The sequence below is a fragment of the Argiope bruennichi genome, chromosome 1, assembly GCF_947563725.1.
Source record: "Argiope bruennichi chromosome 1, qqArgBrue1.1, whole genome shotgun sequence".
NCBI classification, from domain to species: Eukaryota; Metazoa; Arthropoda; class Arachnida; order Araneae; family Araneidae; genus Argiope; species Argiope bruennichi.
This window is the reverse complement of record NC_079151.1, coordinates 145,487,158-145,509,307: the sequence shown is the minus strand read 5'-3', so window position 1 is coordinate 145,509,307 and position 22,150 is coordinate 145,487,158. Positions and strand designations below refer to the sequence as shown.

General features: G+C 28.9%; 1 protein-coding gene across 1 annotated transcript in view; it reads left to right on the top strand.

The window, feature by feature from the left end:
- The window catches only part of LOC129981466 (metabotropic glutamate receptor 2-like), a 107,393-nt gene extending 86,702 nt beyond the window's left edge, over positions 1-20,691 (top strand). Inside the window, exons 3-4 of the mRNA XM_056092316.1 lie at positions 16,773-16,972; positions 20,575-20,691. Of these exons, the coding sequence (XP_055948291.1) occupies positions 16,773-16,957 (185 nt within the window). The 3' untranslated portion in view covers positions 16,958-16,972; positions 20,575-20,691. The remainder of the gene's footprint in view (positions 1-16,772; positions 16,973-20,574) is intronic.
- Positions 20,692-22,150: the final 1,459 nt, after the last annotated feature.

Below are 22,150 nucleotides of genomic sequence, written 5' to 3'. Positions count from 1 at the left end.
TTTTGTTATTAATTATTTCTTTATAAGTTAAAAACGGAACAGTTCAGAGCATTTATTTCGAATTCGCAACAAATACGGGATGTTTTCATCAATCCGGAGCAAATATTTCGAAAACCAGTATATTCTCCAATATCAGATACCTGGGCAGTTGAATTTCCTTTTTTTTTAAATCTGAATTTTTACGATTGTTTGATGATAAGACGACTTTTGCATGGGCATATCATATGAGCAAAACAAAAGCACTCTTGCAATGATATTTTAAATACGAGGCTTACTTCGTATTAAATCAATTGATAATAAAATCTATATAAAAGATATGAAAAAAATTTCAACAACTGAAGTGTATGAGGACATTTGATGATATTTCTTCAGCAATTTAATTGTGATATCAATGATTAATGTTTTTAAGGCAAAACAATAAAAATATATTACTTCTACAATATCTCATGTCATGCTTAGCTATCCATGTAGTCCTGAAAATAACCGTTTGTTTTAAATGTTGTTAACCTTTTGCTTTTTCTAACATTTCATTGAATTTCAAAGCTTAATATTATATAAGCCACCTTCAGTAACCAGCTACCCCTCTCCTCATCTGTAGAAACTAAAGACACATTTCCCCAGCCACAAACAGAGCACCGACTTCGGCAAATTTTATTTCATATGAAATTAATGCTTCCAATTATCATATGAAGTTCAAATGATTTTCTTATCAAGTTAATAATGTCCTTTTTCTTTTCAGACCATTCTTCTTTTCAGTCCTTTTTGCTTTTTTCTCCTCATGTCCATTTCTGAGAAATATTCAAATGCATTGCTTTACTATATATTCTCTGTCCGCAAAAATCTAATAAATTTAAGTGCACCGATTTTGATAAATTTGATCTTAGATGCATCATCAAAGGGAGTCTGCTCCATCACAATCAAAATTATTGAATAGAAATATTATAGATTGTAGTAGTATCATCTTATACATTAGAATTATATATGTAACCAATCTAAAGCAAGAAATATTTTGAAAACGAAACTAAATGGAAACGAAACGAAATAGTTTCGGAATCGCAACTAAAAATTATTTCTAATTATTTCTAAATATTTTCAAACTAAAACCAAAAAAGGAACAGAAAAAACTTCATAGTATTTAGAGAGCGCAAATGCAGCTACTTCTAAAACACAGATGAATTGAAATAAAAGTATTAAAATCAAATTAATAGGAAAAAAATAAAAAATAAAAAGAGAATCCGGCCTGAAGACTTTTTCAAGGGTCACCCTCAGGCAGGGATTCAAAAAAAGGGATTTTTTCTGTGAGGGAATGCAGACAAGAAAGTCTAATAATAATTCCTCGTGACTCGAAAATCCCCTGAAATTAGGCCTAAGATATATACCATTTTAACAAAAAGGACAATACAAAACAACAAATTAGAAGAAAATAACCACTAATAAGTAAAAATACAATAACAAAATAACAATAAGCACTTAAAACACTTAAACCATTAAAGGAAAACAAAAAGGAAAGAAACACCAGCAGCAGGCAGGGAAATTTTAAACTATCGATTGTGATTCCCGCTTTTTAAAAACACAAAGCTAACGTATTAAAGGTAAATAATAATTGTAGTCTCCCAGAGCCATCTATTGAGTGATCTAATGTGCAAGGGAAGTTCTATTTTTATTTTAGGTAAAGGATTAATCCCAAACGATACCTTGTTTAATTAAAAAGTTACATTACTGTAATTTTTAGGAAATTCATTTTTAATTAAATTTTTAATGAGTTTATTTGATGCATCAATATAGGAACTTTTTGTTATTGCAAACCCTTTTGATCCTGTTAACTTGTGAGAAAATTAGATTTTTGAAAATTTTAGAGTTTAGATTGGAATGATAGTTACATAGTTTTGTAATTTTAAATTTGAATTCATATTTTTTATAGTAGATACCAACTATTGTCTTATCATTAGCAATTTCGATTTTTAAATCCATAAAGGTAGCCTCAAGTTGATTTTTATTTGTTTCTGTTAGAATTAAATCTTTTGGATAGCAATTAGTAACAATATTAGTATTGTCGAAGTTTATCGAAATTAGGTCATCAATATGCCTCCACCTGTTTATTAAATTATATTTAATTATTTTTTCTCGTAATAATGTAGGAAAATATTAGCTAAAGCACTTGAGAAAGCTCTTCCCTTTGGAATGCCCTTAACTTGTTTATAAAAATTAATACCATTAAAAACGTAATTTTCAGTTTTTAAAATTACATAACTCTAGCCAGTTATTTTTAGGAATGACATTTTCATTTAAATATTCGTCGTATATAAAAGTGCAGACCTTTATTAATTTTTCATGAGGTAGATTGATGCATAAATTTTCGAAATCATAAGTATCAAGTTTATTAATGTTGTTATCTTTAAGAAAATCCAGTATTTCTTTGTTACTAGAAATAATAAAGTTGTCTTCATCTTTTATTTTGTTCAGGATAATTTTTTAAGTATTTAAAGAAATGTTTACCCGTATAGTAATTATAACTGGCAGTGCTACAAGTCACGAATCTGAATTTTAATGCCGGATTCTTTTTTTATTTGGTTTTTTTGATTTTCCTATTAACTTGATTTTAATACTTTTAGAATTATATATAATATTTTTAAATATTGATATTCCAAAATAAAATTTACAGAGTGCTCTTATTTCAAACAACTGGACTGATTTCGCTAATGTTGCTTTTCAGCCTGTCAGTAGTATCTATCATTATTATGAAGTTATAATTTAAAAGGGCTCTTTTTTTTTCTTTAATTTCATGTATTTTATCAAAAATATGAAAAAAAATCAAAATTCATCGACTTGATTATATTAATGCTATTAATATGAGCGACGAAACCGATCAGTATTAATAAGATAATAATTTATACCGGTCGACTTTAATGAACGATATCACAACCAGATTTTAATAAAAGTACATTTACAATAATATAAATAAATGTTGTCCCATTAATGATGAGGATTCTTACTGCATTGTTATATTTTAACGTGGCAAAATTGTCATATTGGTGAGATTATTCCTATTGTTGAGACTGAGGGCAATGTCAAAGTTTTATTTTTCGATATCTCTTGAAATGGAAAGAAGGGGATGAATGACCTTGAAGGCTTACTGTGGAGTCATGAACATTCATATTAAGTAAATTTTTTTGAAAAAGTACAAGGGTTGTGATTGGGAATTCTGTCAAGGCCAAAGTATCTCCGTAGAAATTTTACAGCTAAGTAATGCATTTTTCCCAAAAACGATGAATGATGACTGCCAGGCGGCTGCTAATGTTGTATCTAAGAAACATGAGCTTTCGTAGTACTTTTTGAAATCTGTGCAGATGTTGGAGCTGAAGAACTCTATCGAAGGAATTTCCCCATAGAAAATGTACAGTGACGTTTTCCCCCCTCTTTATTTCGCGAAGAAATGAAGGACAGTGGAGGGCACATGACCCTTGATGGCACATATAGGGAACTCGTGACCTTTCACATGAAACGAAAATTTTGGGCATCGGTGCAGTTATTGAGGCTGGATCATGGGATCTCTACATATGTACAGTGAAATTTTAATTTTCATTTACTCTCAAAAATAGAAATTTATAGGAAGCAAGTGTTCCTTTATGATATATTTAAGAGTTATGGGTATTTATATGAAAGAAAACCTTTTGCAAATGATTCAGTGGTTCGGGTTGGTAAATTTTGTAGTTGATTTTTCCCATAGAGAATGCATTTTGATGCTATGTTTTCTGTTTATTTCTTTCTAAAATGGAAGATGAAAAAGGACAGGTGACCTTCGATGACATATCAAAAGGTGATAAGCTTTCATATGAAACTATAACAGGTTGATTGTGGCTGTGCAATAATTTACTGTAATTACTGTAATCGATCTTATCTTTTATTTTAAAAAACAACAACATAGACATTGAATAATTAACATGAAAAGTTGACCAACATCACAAATCTCACTCATATCTCTTGGTATTTCATGTTTGAAAATAAATGAAAGACTAAATAATCTAGAATGGAAATGCGCTAACCTTCACGGTATCATTTTAATATGCAATTTTAACATTATAGGGAAGTTTAAAATGTTATCACTATATTTGGGAAATAAGAGTTAACAATACCTGCAAGACATTCGCCTACAAGATTTAATTTAATTAGAAATTCTTGCTCAATGGTCATGTGCAATGTTATTATATTATTTTCTTTCTGAAAGTTTCAATAAAAATTGAAAAATCGGAGTTCTTTGTTTCTGTTGATTGAGTTAAAAATTAAGTTAAAGAATGTGGATGACCAAAATTTTTCTTTTAAAATTTGGTGTATGATCTTTTAAAGGTCATTATTATTTGAAGGTAATTCGTAAAAATATATAAATATGTAATCACAAACAAAATAAAGTCGTGGGCACAGTCGTGGCTTGCTTGAATTTCATCAATTATCTCCAACCATGAATCTTATTACGCTGCATGTTTCTAAAATTCCACCTCTTCTTTTCTTCTAGGATAAGAATCTCCTCATTTCTCTTTCCATAACTATCGAAAATGACACCAACGAAGTGTTAAAACGTCTAATTTGATTTCTGCATGGCACCTACAATTTCCCGTCTTGAGAATAAATTACAGCTCTAAACAGACGAATTTCTACGAATCACGCTGTCTTTTCTACAACTATATTTTCTAACCATGGAATATACCTATTAAGTAAACGGTTCCTTCATGCACTATTAGGGAGACACTTTGCAGTTGCTACTCCCACAAAAGATTAAGCGGTTCTTAATTTCCAAGTTTTTAAAAGCAGTATTTTAGGAGACTTTAGGAGTAGACGGATATTACGCACTGATACCCTGCACTTTTTATAACAATAACAGTAATAAAGGTAACAAACTCCTTCATGTCGGACCACAAGGTCGCATCTGCGGATGGTAAAGGTCCTCGGTAAAATTAAAGTTCCCTATAGAGCACTGCGATTCAACCAAGCCTCTTCATCTAGAACAATGGTGTGCTAACTGTTCTTGAAGGTTATCGCTAAGATGGATATATGGGTTTGGCTGTAATGGCGCCGTTAACAGCGCTTGCAAGCGTGCTTTTCTTTTCTTTCTTTTTTTTTCTTCCTTCTTTTTCTTATGACTGAAAGCTAAAGAACTGCTTCCATGTTTTTTACCAGGAAGCGAGGGTGGCTCGGAGTGATTCCTCTGCTTTTGCAGGGTCATAGTTGTTTTGGTTTTTCAGGGTGAAGTTTTGCCGGATAATCCTTCGGATCGTGACAGTACATGAAATGGAAAAACAGAAAACATCGATTCGAGCCAGACTGGAAGAATTCGTGAAAGCGGATGTTTTTTAACCCATTATTTATTCATTTTTCAAAAAAAAAAAAAAAAAAATAGCGTAGACTTAATAATTTATCAACCACACAATCTGCAAAGCACATTCCATTTGAAATAATATTTCTCAGAAAATTTCCTTTAAAGAATAATAACGCCTGTTGGTAAAAGCTAAACAACTATTTCCGGGTCTTATTTACTTTATTTATATTAAAACTCCATTTCAGTGTCTGACTCGAAAATGTTTTCCGACTATAGACCATATGCATACAGTAGGTGCTCAATAATATTGCTTCAAATTTTGAATTTTCTGCCGCTGACTCCGCAACTCTAATATTAAAATGATATGGCTTGTTCCTATTGTGAGAACTTTGATTTTCATTTCATTACAAAATAATCCAATAAAACGATTTATTTTTGTTGCTTTTAACATACTAGCGAGCTCGAATATCTGATTTCCATTCTCATTTTGATGTAGAATATGAATGGCAGAATATTCAAATTAATAAAATAATTCTATATGTTTTGTATAGAAGTATGTATGCATTTTGAAGTAATGACGGTTTGATTGAGCACTTTCCTTTTATTTTGTCAACTCCATCATTTGGTTTTAGAGCTTATTTAATATTTTATTGCACGATACTACAACACATTACGGTTTTACATCTCCATTGCAGACGCAGTAAATTTAAAAGTTAAATTGGGGAGTTTTATTTGATATGGTAATGGTCCATGAAATGATTCCATTTAACTTATAAGAAAATCAATACAAAAACAGAAGGAATTGAACTATTGGTATGAATAGAAACTACACGATTGGTCTAAGTAAATGATCCGATTCTTCATTTTTCTTTATGAAGGAAATTATATCATAGTTCTTCATCATTTCTTCCTCTAATTCTATAAGAAAGAAAAGAATATGGTAAGTCAGAAGATTATAACATTAGGAAATAAATTACATCATATTATAAATTTCAGTATTTACATTCCTAAAATTTCTCGTCTTGGCACTTTTGTATTATAAAAATATCTAGAGCCTCAAGAAATGAGCAAATCCATTGATTTCTAAGTAATGCTATGCATTTTATAATAAAATGACGACTTAATTCTTTATTTTTATATATATATATTATATATCTTTAAGAAATAGCATATTTTATTATCGAGCACGAAATCCAATAGTAACATAGTATCTAGCATAGTGAATAGCGTTGCAAACTCGTCTTTACCCTATTGAAAAAAAATGCAGAATTTTCCAACAATTTTGAATAAAATATATCATTTTTTTCATAAGAGAAAATACAAAATGCATTAAAACATTTTAGGCTTTTACTGAAATTTAGAAATTTTGCCTGAAATTAATTTTTGACAATTTTTTTCTTTCTTAGTTTGTTATACATGTAGAATATGGCCACTCTTGTTTACATTTATCATTAAAATTTTTTTCTGCACGAAGAACATTTAGGCGGTAAAAAAAACTCACAGTTAATTATCAAGATAAATTATTTTCCAATTTCTTTTTAACTCTACAGTTCTTTTTAACGAGGAAAATTCAGAGGTGGAAACATTACCTATCAGTCAGTACAAATATAATTGTTAAGGATAGATTAATCTGAAAAGAAAAAAAAACTTAAAATAATAAAGTAATTTTAAAATACAGTTAATAATTTTTTTGAGGTTTTAGTACAACATTACACTTTTTCTAAAAATCAAGAGCGTCTGATTATTATATCTAGGAAATTTATTTTTTTGATGTAAAAGAAAATAAAACTAATATTATTAAGAACAGACAAGGGTCAAAATCCTTAAAATAAATATATATACAAATAAAAACCTGTTCATTTGGAAGATTTTAAATGCATTTTCAACTGATTATTATAATAATAGTAAGCCTCAGGGCAGGTCGGAATTACCATTTAATGATTTATTTCAGATAATAGGTAATATCTAATAATTTATATCACATAATAGGTAATTTAGAATTCATTAATGAAAATGAAGAGATAAAAGAAGCACATATAAGAATATTGTTTTTCATCTTCATGCGATTGTGGAACTTAAAAGGCAAAAACAGCCCATACAAGTTGGCTAGAAATAAGGCTCAATTTTAGCGATTACGAGCAAATTTTATGTCTATTTATTTATTCTTTTTTTGAAATCCCATCTTTTGACCTCATCACTTGAAATTCTTTGACTCGGTCATCACGATGTTTAGGGACAAATAAAAAATAAGACTGAATATGAAGCAAGAAAAATTCGAAAACGCGAATTTCCCTCGTCATTTCTTTGTTTCCTTAAACGATGGGTAGATTGAGCATCAAAATAAGACCTTATTATCATTCTTTCGAATCCCCCCATGGCCGTGTGAGCCACGAATCTGAGATAAAAATTTCTGAGAAACATTTAGGCTTGTGAAAGTAGACGTGACATGATATTTGGCCTCATCTATTTTCACCCTTTCACCCAAACATCACTCCATGCTTTGATATGCAAATAATAAAACGCTTCTTTACAAAAAAAAGTTTAATAATACTTGAAAGCAATGATTTTTATATTATGTCTGTATATTAGTATGATTTGCATGTCTTCCATAATAGCCATATTCCACATTCATTTCTAACAATTGAAAAAAAAATCTAAAATTGGTTTGTTTTATTGAAAAAGTTTTGTCATTGCCAGATGGTCATACAAAATTTACATTTCAGCATTTATCCATGCAATGGGATATTCTTTCATTATATAATTATATTCCGATTTCGTTTATGATTAACGATGTGCCGATATACTTGTTTGTGTGGCTTTTTCTGAAGATGTCATCTCGCAAGATAAATTATTAAGGCATTCAAATACCGTTGATATTGAGAAATGTTTCTTGTGATTAAGTTTAGATATAATTTGAAGACCATTTAATTAGATTTTTAATAAATCTTAACTCACTTTCTAAAATTTCTAGGTGATATAAATTATTTTGTAATTATTTTAAAAAAATGGTCATTTAAAGAATTTTTTTATGATAGATTAAAGATTCAAACTAAGAGCTACTTTAAGTAGAATTGTTTTTCACCTATACAGGAAGCCGTACTATGAAAGAACTGAGAGAATACTGCATATACAGATAATATGAGAGTACTGCAAATACAGATAACCTGTGTAACTAAGCGGCGATTTTTCAATCGATTTGGTTTTTAATCAAGCTTTCTAGCTGAAGCAAAAGTAAATAGCACGAAACATAGTCATTTGCCAGTATAATTTACATCATTTCTCCTCTTATGGAATCCTAAAAGCATTACTTAATAATCAATTTATTCAGTAAAATAATCTGAAATTCTGGCGTATAGTTGAATTTATTGAATAAATAATCAATCTCATTTCATTCATGTAATTGAAATGTATAGTTTCCTTTGAAATATTTAAATTATAAATCACTTTGAACAGTTCAGTAATATGAATTTAGGAACAAAAGAACTTGAATGAATGACTCAGTTTTGAATCACACATTTTGTTTAGTGTTTTCATATATTTAAAATGTCTTTACAATATTTTCTGAATTTAAAACATGCGTCACGATACCTCAGCTTCTGAAAATATCCTGCTGTTGACAACGCTTATTTTTAGGAATAAAATAAATTTATTAAGGCAGAAAACTTTGCAAGCGTAAATTCGTGACACCACCCAGCGAGAAATCCTGTTGGAATCTCCGCTCCTACGCCTATTTTTATTTTGAAATTTAATGATCTTCCTCATTAGTGACAAGGATTATGCGTTTGCTTCCTCCTTTTTATTATATCGGTGCTTTAATCTGGTCGGCTTTATCCCGATTCCGATTGAGTTGGTTGACCTTTGATGCCACCCCGTATCTTAACGTTTCAGATCTGATTTCATTGTCATTTCTGTATGGAAAAAATTCAGAGCCTTTCTTATGTAGCAATTAAAAGACTAGATGCTTATAATTTTTATGGAAATACAAAAAAAAAAAGATTAAAAGTACATTTTTTTAAATAAATTTCAACTCCTTTTTACAAATTTCAGTAGTCATTTATATAGTTTTATTTCTTTATGCATAGATGATTCTCAGTATTTTAAAAAAATAAATGTTATTTCAAAGATCTTTTTGAATTATTTTATATAATTGTTTCGTTAAATTGGCTACACATTTTGTATTTGTTTGGAAATTTGAAAATTTTATGAATAATACAAAAATTATGTCGTTAATCATTTTTGAACTGGATTAAGATAACATAATTACGGAAATGGAATAAAAAATAATATATTATTTTTGTAATTATAACATTAAGGAATATAATTTCAAAAATTAAGAAGCCGATAATTTTGTTTAAAAGGAAAATATTTTACCAATTAAAAACAATCATCTGATCGTTTGCTTGAATTGATCAATTTAAATGTCTGATTTGGTTTGGTTTGATGGAGTTTATTGGCGCAAGAACCATTTGCGGCAAGAACCATTTCCGAAAGTGAGTGTTAATCTTAATTTAAAAGTTTATTTCGAAATTGCGTCATTTTCCAGGACCTGTCAACCTGTAAAGTCTATTAAAATTTGTAGAATGGTAAAACACAATCTAAAAGTTATTTAAGAATCATATCAAAAAATAAAAGTCAGTCATTTTTAAGAAAGTAAAAAAAATGTAGATGGGTAACTTTATGAACGTTGCCTTTTCAGTTGAGGCGGGGTTGGTTATATTAACGTCCCGTTTGAAACAACACTTGGGCTATTTTGGGACGGACCTCGTCATTTTGAACCACGGTCAGATGACGAGGACGACACCTGAGCTGGCACCCCTCTCTCCACACCAGCCGGAGGACTTTTGGTCATGACGGATTAAACGTGCAACAGACCCCCTTACACGATGGTTCTTCGGTGGAATCGGGTTACGAACCTGAAACCCTCCGGTTCCGAAGCCGAGACCTTACCACCAAGCCACCGCGGCTCAGTTGAGGTGGGAAGAATGAAAGCAGTGAATGCGTTCATTATTAAATCATGGACATTCTATTAAAATGTGAAGAACCGTCGTAGGACACTGACATACTGTACATCGGGTTGAAGATGAAGGATTAGGATTCATTTATATATATTATCCTAAACACATAGAGCTTTAGACTTGTAAAAAAGATTATTAAGAAATGAGAAGAAGAATCCGTGAAGAAAAATCCGTGTTGGTATTCAATACCGCAGTGCGAAATAAATATATCGTATTTTATAAACCTATTCACCATTGGCGGATTCTTCCATTTTTATTACTTCTTTAGTCGCGATCCATTTACACCTGAATGGTCCTACTGTTTGTTTTGGATGCAAAACTCGTCCTGTTTTTGTTTTCTTTGCAACTGTAACTTTCGCAATTAGAAAGTGAATGAGTATTTCGTTAGAAACATTCAATTGTAATTCATCAAAAAATGGCAGTAGATGTAAGTTCCTTGCTTATCAATTAGATAGCGCGTCTACACGGATGATTCTGTCTTTGAAGCGATATTTTAGCTGCAGTAGTATTCTTTCATTTCTTCTGTAATCCTTCTTTGCGTTCTCATCTCATGCCTGCCCAAGTTATGCTCAGCTCAAATTGTTGTCAAATGCGATTACTTAGAGTTAAAATCAGCAAACATTGGTTATTGTGGCTGTTAAACGGTCCTTTAATTGGATATCCGGTAAGCAACTCCAAAATTGAAAACCGATTTTATTATTATGGCGCTAATAAATAATAAAAAATATTACGAGTCTACAGGTCACACAATGTCATATCAATAAGATCCTTTCTTAAACATAGCTTATGTCAGATTTAAAACAAGTTTTTTTTATGGGATTTCCAAACGAAAAATAAAGACTGATAGCTACAAATCGAATTTTAATCTAAAAACAATCTTACTTATATATCTATAAACTTGATACGCTAAAAATATATATTGGTATTTTTTTACTATTTTGAAACTATTAAAATATTAACTAATATAGAATAAATAAATTTTCATTAAACATTTTTTTTGATGATTTGAAAAATACTTTAATTTTTAAAAACCTATTTATGTCAATAATACCTTAGAGAATATATATTATAAGGAGGTTTTTTTTTTTTGCTTTTTTTTTGCTTTTGCTTTTGACAATAGTACATGCTATTGTCTCTTACATATAACCATAATTTCTCATACTGTGATAATATTTCTAAAGGCAGAAAAGACAAAACATAACGGGGTGAAATAAAAAATTGCAATAGAAAGTTTTTTTCCTAAATTTTTAATTATTTTCGCAAGAGTTCAATGAAAGAATCTTGTGCTTTATTCCTATATTATCCATACGAGCTCCATGCAGTTCCAGACATGTGATGGTATTTGTCTTAATTTGAATCTAAATTTATAAGCCTCAGCTTCATGAAACAAGTTCAAAAGTTACACTGAAATTGTGTTACCCTGAATTGTTGACTTTCGATAAGAATAAATGCTAGATCTGAACTGAGTTAATGCAAAATTATTTCAATGCCGCTTTCATTTGTTTTCGACTTTGAACCGAAGGTATTAAAAAACGAATGACATGTAAATCAAAAACATACTTCATAAATTTTAAAATCATATGAATTAAATTTATCTAATCTTCTAGCATTAATAATAAACGCTTTTTTTGCTGATAACATAAATGGGGAACTGACAAGTTGGAGTATTAAAAAATAAAAAGATGAATCAAAGACTATATTAGGGGAAAAGGAAACTAGGGTCATCTATAGTGATTAAAACTGTAAATTCCTTTGAATTTTTGAGATAAGATTAGTTAACAACTTATCAAAAACCTATGGCTATTTTGAGAAGTATGAGATATCTAATTATTTGATACTATTGAAATTACGACCCTACCCTTAATGAAAATAATAGATATTCAAAGAAATCATGACACTATCCATCTTGATCGAAAATTTTTGACTATATTCTATGTAAAATAATTAAAGATTTATTTCAAAATCTATTTTTACTTTTAAAAAATTATGATCACATTTTTTATTGAGAAATTGATAGTATGTCTATTATTTTGTAAGCAAAGAAAAAAAATGGGAAAATTTGGTAAATTGTATTTAAAATGATTTGCAAACGAAATATTTATTTTATATACAACTCAAGACTAGAAATGTATAACTATGATATGTAGTCACTTTGACTTATGATTTTATTTTATTTCCTTATATTCATTTTTTTTTAATTTTAATTCGATAACACATCCTATATTTGGGACATTTTTTTTTCGTTATTTGAATTCATGTAAGAGCATAAAAAACATTTGAAATACTTAAACGTGATCAAAAGATTATTATATTTTTAAATCAGTTGCTGCTTTGACAGATTACAGATGTTAAATATCAAATAAATCTTGCACTAATCATCAAGAATTCTGTCATTCGATGCACGAATCAGATACGCCACTGTATTCGAAGGACTAATTGCATTGTCAAAGAATCAAATTTTTGACTGCTCCGGATTATTCATGATGTATGGGCACTTCACTCCAACATGTGGTACAAATCAGCTTTTACCATCTTTGCATTCTGATTGTTTAAAATCCATCATAAAATTAAATACGGAGGTCTCAATCAAGCGTTGAGAATGAGAACTGTCATTTTATCGACATATCTCATACTATTTACAAATAAGCTTGGTAGACATTCGATCATTGATACTACTCAACCTGTTGGAGAAAACTTTTTTTCCCGAGCCTGTTTGTTCCAATCATCCTCGCATGGATGATCACCATTACTTATCAATTTTTCTTATCATATTTCACTCCAGAATCGATCTTCCTTAATAGAAACATATCATTTGTCATTTTCGGCTACCGGGTTAGAGAGCAGATGGCAGCCCACACGTCTTGTTTATGGAAAATAACTTTACGTCAGTGGGTAATTTATTGAACCGAGCTATCTAATTGAGCATCTACAATTACACGCCATTATCGGAGCATTATCTTTCGTCATTAAGTTGCTCAGTGAAAGGAAGAACTTTGGGAGATCTCTTGCAAAGAATACCCCACGATGTTTAAATTGTATCTGGAACAAAGGATTGTGGTAGATCCAGAGTGATAGGGAGTCTTCTCTCTTTCATTAGCAGCTGCTGGAATTAAAAATCATCTACATGCACGCAAGGTTTAAATGGATTACAGAAATTTCATCTCATTTTTTTCTGTTTTCATAGAGAAATATTTTTTAGCAGTGCATATTTTGATGGATACTATTTTTTCTGTAAATGAAGGAGAAGATTAGCCAATGATCTTCGGTTTCATAGAGAAATATTGTTCAAAAATGCATATTTTGACGGATCTATTCTTTTCTATAAATGAAGGAAAACACTGACCGATGATCTTCATTTTTATAGAGATATACTATCTAATAATGCATATTTTGATGATTCATTTTTTTTATAAATGAAGAAGATTAGCCTAAATTCCTCATTTTTATTCTAAGCAGTTTAGATGAAAGCAAATTGTGTACTATTATGACTGCATAATGATCATAAATAGATAAAAAAGATATTAATGAAATAACAATTGAATGACTTCAGGAGTTATAGAATACCGATTTGATTTTTTAACCATTTTTTTATCCATTGAGTTGATTTATGCAAAGGTTGCTATTATTGTTCATTTTCTATTTTAATAGAGAAATATCATTTAATAATATATAATATGATGGATTTTTTCTTAATACATAAATGACGGAGAAGATTGGCTGATGATCTTCATTTTTATTCTACGTAATTTAGATAAAAGCAAAAAGTGTACTATTATGACTCCATAATTAATATGAATAGATAAAAGAAACTTTACCTAAATGACAGGTGATGGATTTCAAGAGTCATAAAAAACCTATTTAATTTCTTTAGAGATTTTTTTTATAAATTTATGCAAAATTTACATTTGCTGCTCGTTGTCAGACACACACACACACACACAAAAAAATGCACTTTATCGTTTTTTACATAACCTAGTATTTCTCTTTAAGCAAACAATGTTTTAAATCTTAAATTTAATAACTTTTACTTTCTAATCAAAATGAGTAAATAATATAATGCATGCTAAATATTACAGCATGTCATGCGCAATACTTATAAGTAATTGCTTGGCATTTTTAAAATGATTATCCATTTTTTTATTTGCATCATGATTAATTCTTGAATACCTCAAATTTCTAAAAGTATATTTTGAAATCTGTAAATTTAATATTCTTTTCCGCGTTCCGCTTCAATCAGACTCACGATGAAAGAATATAGAAGCTTCTAAGGCAATTCCAAATATTTATTTGGTCATCGTCTTGCATGGTTGATTCCGAAAGTAAACGTGGATATATTTTCCCCATACTTAACCAGTTGGTGAAACATTGACCTTCATGTAGAGGAAAAGTGTCGAGAAAAATGAAAATTAGTTTTCTACGGTCTACATAACAATCCTCGAGGCAGCTTTCAATTCTACAAGATCTATGCAATTGGCAAATACTTTTTTTATACTTTTGGGTGATACAAATAACTGTTTGTATCTTTTTAAAATAAATTTTTAGAAATATATTTAATAGATATTTAAAAATGATTTCTGTATTTGCAGTGCCGGAACAGTTTTCTGTATAAGGAGTTATGTCATGAATTTCCTGCTTCGTTAAATCTGTAAATTTATTCCTTTTTTTTTTTTTTTTTTCATTTTCATCTTAAATGATTCATTCCTTTATAACCTGTAATTGAAATTTATTAAATTTTATAGTCAAAAATAATTACTTATTGATTAATAAGTAGATATCATTTGATAAGAAATTTATTACATTTGATTTAAAATTTGCCATCATCAAATATTTTACATGGAACAATTATACAGACAATGTATACGAGATAATTCTTACAATATAGCTTTTAACAGTGGAAGCAATGTCTGAATTATTTTCTTGGTTGGTCATTCTGAATGATACGCTAAATTATTTCTTTGTATTTTCCATTGTAATTGTCCTTCTCTCTTGCTTTTTGAGAAAAGAAGGTATTCGCACTTATTAGCAGAACAAAAAATGAAAGAAAGAAATAATTTATAATTTGCTCAATACATTAACCATTATTCTCCAAACTTTATGTATTCGCTGGTCTTTATTGAAAAATAGAAATAATCCTTATTTAAGTTCCAGTAAAATATGGTTATTTCTTTGAGTTTCCTATTATAGATGTGTTGAACAGGTATGTCGAAATGAAAATGATATAAATTCATGTTTTAAGCATTTCTTCGTTCGATGCTGAACCTCAAAGCTTTAATTTTGAATCAATTTTTCTTGCTCGTCTCTGCACTTCAGTTTGTCATTTACCCTTTCCATGTTTGCCTTACATCAAAAACGGATTTCTTTTGTTGCTTTCGATTAAATTTCTCATAAATTGTAAAAAAATCTTTTGTAGATTATACGGAATTACAGAATTAATTTTACATCCCATACTTATCTAAGTGTTCTAGTGCCTTAAAGCTATATGTTAAAAAGAAATATAACTTATAATAAATGCACAATTAAAAAAAACATTTTTATAAACTGGCTATAATACTTTCTTAAAGTTTGAAGCTCCGTTTTACGGCGTTAAATTTAAAATGGTCCACTCTTAATGATTATAACATTGTAAATGAAATGATTAAACTATTGAATTAATCTACATTTTTAACAACTAATTCCGATATTTCAAAATATTTTTTATTAAAAAAAATGAAAAACTTATGAAGCTTCTAAGCCTTCTTTGCATAGGTTTTTTTTTCTCTTTTTTGTGAAATAAATCATGCTCTAGTTTAAAGGAAAAATGTCTAAAAAAATCCTAGTACAAGCATATCATATAAAATAATTTTTAAAAAGCATGATGGAAATATCCATCATCGTGCAAATTTACATGTTAAGCTCAGTACAAAATCTTCAATGTCCCTCTTTTGCAAATTTCTCCACTCATTATCAATTTTATTAGTAAAAAAAAAAAAAAATCACAGATTAGTCATAAAAAATATTTTGTTTCTTCCAACCACAACAAACAGCGGAATGACAAGTTCAAACCCGCTATAATGATTGTGCACATTCGACTTATTACGCAATAGTCGTGAAAAAAAGTTGCCAGCAACAATCAATTTACATTACATCTATTTTAAGTACAATTTTGTGTTCACTGAACGTTACGATGAAAATTTCCATCATCATGTACAGAAGAACCAAAACTCCCGGCAAAATCTGAAAGGTAATATGCAGATCTAAATTGTTAAGATCACTTATCTTAGAATATTATATGCGTATTACAGTATGACTCGTATATAAATTATTCACATAAATATATTATACAACCTTTATGTTTCAAATTAAAAAAAAAGAATGATGGAATGTTTTATTTATTCCATCATTTAAATTCATTCTTTGTCGAAAAATTTGAATTTCTTTAAAATAACGACAATCTGTTTTCTTTGCAGTGGAGCGGAACTATTTCGTGCCTCCTCTCCAACATGCCTCCAGGCTGTGGCGCTACGGTCACCACCCAGCGACTCTTCAACTTCCACCACCCCTCCATCCATCCTCCGAGGACATCTACCTGTCCAGCGACAGATATTTATTCGGACCACCAGGAATGAAGCTTTACCGATCCCCGCTCTATTGAAGGCACTGCCAAAAGGTAAAGATCCTTCTAATCCGATTGGACCTGTCCACGGTCCTTTATAGCGGAAAACTTGCGGCTAAAAGTATTTACTGACTGGTCAGAGGTCGAGGAATTGTCCTTTGTTTTATACATTAAAAAAAAAAAGGGTTTTTTTTTCTTTTTTTTTTCCATTTGCCATTTTTAAGCTATGTATGAAGGAGAATTGCAGATTTCCATACGAGCATAAATTGATGCTGCAAAGTGAATGACGAATTGTAAATAATGGAATTCGATCTTCTTTTTTGTTTGTTTATTTTAATATACATTAGACTTAGAATTTCGGGAAACATATTGAACTTTACCGAAAAAAATAAAAGTATTTCGGAATTAAATTGTTTTATCCATAAAAAAAGAAGCTAATCTTTTGACAGGAATATTTTTTTTTTTTTTTTTTGTATCCTCTATTTTGAAGCTATGCATGTAGAAGGATTGCTATACGAGCATATAAATTAATTAATGACGCAAGGTGAATGACGAATTATAAATCATGGTAACTATAGTTCAATCTTCTTTTATGTTTTTTTTTTTTATTTTAATATATATCAGACTTAGAATTTCGGTAAATATACTTTTATATTAATGATTTACCAAGAGTTAGGAATTGTCATTTAGCAATTTTTGCAAATGATACCGCTATTCTTACACAGCATAAGGATTCACAAATAGTCATTACACAACTACTACAGTTCATGACTCTTTTATAGTGCTGGCTCATTGGCTGGAAAATAAAAAGTCAACCCAAATAAATGCGCGTGCCTCCTATTTACTAAAAAAACTGGTAATACCCGATTTAGCCCTCATCCAAATTTTCGACTAGTCCGTCCCCTTTGTAAATAAGTACAAATGCTTAGGGTTAGTTTTCGACACCAAATTAAGCGTTAATAGTCATATTAAAGCGACCCTCACCAAAGCTACGATTGTGAGTGTTAAATTCAACAGCTTAAGTGCTTCAAGGAGTAAGCTTTTGATTAGGCCCGAGCTTCTACAAAGCTATTTTAAAACAAGTGTTGATGCATGGCTCCCAAATTTGGGGGAGTAGGAGCAATTCCGCCCCAAACCTTAAGAAGTTGCAAGATTTCCGAAATAAACATCTGATGATCTGGAAAATACTTCATGATAATCTCCAAATAGAATCTTTTTCGGAATTTATTGAAAGAACATTAACTAAGTTCTTCAAAATATTAGCCCAAATTCATAACGAGTTTCTGCAAATGTCAGCATATGATCCGGCTGTGCCCAGGTCTAGAAAAATACCTAGGCACAATTAATGCGTTTATTTTAATAGGCAATTCTTACGTTAATTTTCCGTTTGTAAAAAGACTGAGAATTAACTAACTCTATAAATCTGATGGATTAAAATCTCACAAAATTATTCCTGTTTCGGTCTTAGATAACTACAATGAATTACAAGAATAAATTTTTTTTTCTTCAAAAATAACAAATTAAAATAGTTAATTCAGTCCCCATAGTAAAAGGCACGTGCAACGTATTCCATTAAAGTTATCTTTCCCCAATAAAAAATCGAAACATTATTTTATATTATTAAATATATCATAAAATATTCATTTAACAATTATGCCAAATTTCATGACACTAAAGCTTTATACGCTAGTCTAAACTAATTTCAATTAACTTTAATCTTTTCCTAAACTTACAAATTTTAATTTACTATTCCAAATTATGACGTGGAGGCCCTAGTGATCACTTTGTGACACTACGGAACTCAGAAACGTCACGACGCTGTCGTTGCCGTTCGGTAAACTTATTGAACGTAATAGAGGAATAAAATTATTTTACAATTAAAAAAAAAGGATGAAACGCAAAGTGATAAAATAAATATTTGTAATAGTTTAAATATAACAAAATTTTTTATTCATTTTTTAAAAAATTTAAACAATAATTATTTAAAAGTAAAGATACTGTTTTTATATGAACACATCTAATTACAGATGCAATAGCAAAGATTCATCAAATAATAAATATTGAATTAAATTTTGATTCATATCTGTTTTCACACGTTACCTGATTTAGTGTCTTTGAAAATACTTTGAGTATTAAGGAAATTTCCGGTTATTTTGAAAATAAACAGCATGAAAATATTAATTTGACTCCTTCACATACAATGACAAGTCTGACTTGCGCATTGAATTATTGAATTTTTAATTTTAAACCTGCATTTAAGTATTAAATAATTTCAAAATACAAAATTCCCATAAAATCGCTCAGTATCTGAAATACCTTTTATTATAGGAATTAAAATAATGATAATTATCACAAATAGAACATATAATCCAATTAGGAAGTTAAATAAATTTGTATGTCAAGGGCAAATATCAATTATCTTTCTTCTGTGCAAATCTTATTTTTATTTAAGAAGGAACATCTGCTTGATTTTCAATCAGCATTTATTTTAATTTATTTGCAAGTTGTTTAAAGAAACTTTCACATTTTTACATAAGTACTAATAGCTTTGTTTTTCGCTAAATAAGTTACATTTAAAATCAATTGTGTTAAGTCTGTGCTCGAATATGTAATAAATTCAAAAGTTAATAACAATAAATTATCATAAATAGCCATAGTGCATTTTTAAATGCCCGTAATACGATTTCTTCAAATCGTTTCTATTTTAAGCTAATTCAATTTTATCATTGCCTGCAAATTAATTTGATTTTTATGTTGTGATTTCGGTCACAAAGCTAAGATAATTTTAATGATATAACATAAAGCAGCATTTCAAATTTTGAACAAGAAATGATTTCTGTCCTCTCGTTTTAAAGTGTAATTATGTGCAGGACAACAACAACAAAAAAATGATGGTAAACTTGTTTTGTGAGAAATATTTAAATTCACTTTTATGAAACAAAATGTTGACACTTTTTTAAAATAATGCGATGTAATTTTAAACAAATGTTCTTCGGCAGAAATGTTCATTTTGCTAATAAACATTGTATTTTTTATAAACAGTTTTAAAAGAGAAACTGCACCAGAAAATCGTAAGTGTTTCAAGTGCATATATTAGCCAAATGTTTCAGTTACAAAGCTCTTATGTATTGTTTCATGAATAATTCATTTAGTTTACTGTAAAAAAAACATTAAGAAAAATATAAATAACAGAAAAAAATTGAGTGACAGAAGATAAAACAAAATAACAATGTATTCATACTCACAAGAATAATCAAGCACAATCAATTTTGTATGTAGAACAATTAAATTTTTCGCATAAATGAAGAATAAAACATTGCATGATTTTTTAAAGTAAATATTATAAACAAAACATCTGATTTATACTATTCCAATTATCTACAAAATAATAATAAATAAATAACATAAAATAACAGTAGCCGGTACGAAGAAAGAGATGTTTGGATTCATACTTCTTTATCAATAGGCTTTTAAATTGCTTTATAATATCAACAATTCCTTACTAGCATTCACACTGAAAAGAAAATTCCACAGCGATTGTTGTGAAAAACTGAAAGTTATGCATAAATTGTGGCTGTATTTTGTTTTCATTGTTGATATAATTTTGTTGTTATAAACCACATGATAATTTACATAATTTCATTCTTCTCTTACAGCTTCATCATTGGCTGTTTTTTCATTTTTGCCAGCAATACCACTGTTATTTCTTTGCATGCGCCGTTGCATCATTATATTTTATTGAACTTTTCAATAAATTCAATTGTGAATTGTTATCAAGGTATTCTTTCATTATTAACTACTGCTCTTATCAGGGAAGTACATTCTTTCAATGTCGCTATGTATTACTTGAACATATTATTATAATCAAATAACTCAACATGAAGTAGTAGTACGTTCTTGATTGAGTTTTTATCATATCTAATATAATTTTGATTTGCCAATTCAACTGCTCTAAAAATTACATTCAATGTTTTTACGTTGAGATTAAATATGTATTTTCGATCAATATGTATTAATGGGTATTAATTATAATAGAATCATAAAAAATACATAGGCTGTAATTATTAAAATAAATTACATAAATTGGGATTAGTTGCAAATAAAATAAAACTTTAAAATGTTCAAAAATATCAGTTTCTGTGAAAAAAATTAAGAGTTTTGAATTAGCAAAAACATTAGTTAAACAAGTTTTCAGTTAGAATTCTATAGTTCGAATAGGAACGTAATTCTTCCGGCAATTTTATGTAATTTCCATTTAACTGCAAATAATTATTATCTTCAGGAAGCCAGAATTCTCATTTCGAATTTTAGAGAAAAAAAATCCTAAATTAGATATATTTCAGCTCTTAAAAGCTAAATAGGGATGTTATTATTTGGAGGAGGAAATTTAAAACTATTGAAAACTAATATTTCGACTAGTTGGTTGTAGAAGTAATTTTAGAACGTTCAAATAATAATTACTTTCTTATTTATTAATTCATAATTACTTACCTTTAATAATTAGTTTCTTATTTATTATAGAAATTAGAAATGCAGGACACCTTTTTTAACATGATATGGATCAAATTATTATTTGCTGCGAAAAACATTTAAAAATTTTAAGTAAAAATAAAGTTGAAATTCTTTATGTTTTTAATTATTTACTTATTCCATTTGATAGTTATTTATAATTAGTATTAAATTACACGTAAAAGAATTAAAAAAAGAATCAAGATACAGTTTATTATATGTATTCGTATTCAATTTGTATCCAGATTATTTTAATATCTAGACTGATGAAATCTCAATCCAAATTAATTACTTGTAGTTGTTTAATTACCCTGCGTTTATCACAGTTTGGCCAAATTTGGATCATGAGCCCAGAATCCAGAATCAGACAAATCAAATCCCATATTAAAAGCAAATGACAAATGCCTCCAGGGTGTTGAGAAGGTTTTGAAAAAAAAATGCAGTTTTGTAGCCTTGTATCCATCAGAAATTCCATAAATTTTAAATGTTGATAAAGAATATATCTTTCAGTTAATTAGAAAACTTTCAATAACGAAAACCGTCGAAACGAAACGAAAAATCTTAATAGGAAAGCAGAACTAATTTTGATGTTTTGATCTTCGAGTTCATAGCCACAATTCTATAAATTTAAAAAAAAAAATTGTATAAAAATATTCTACAAATAGCATTATATGTGTGTGTGTATATTCAATAGTTGCTCTGAACTAATTTTCAAGTAAATAT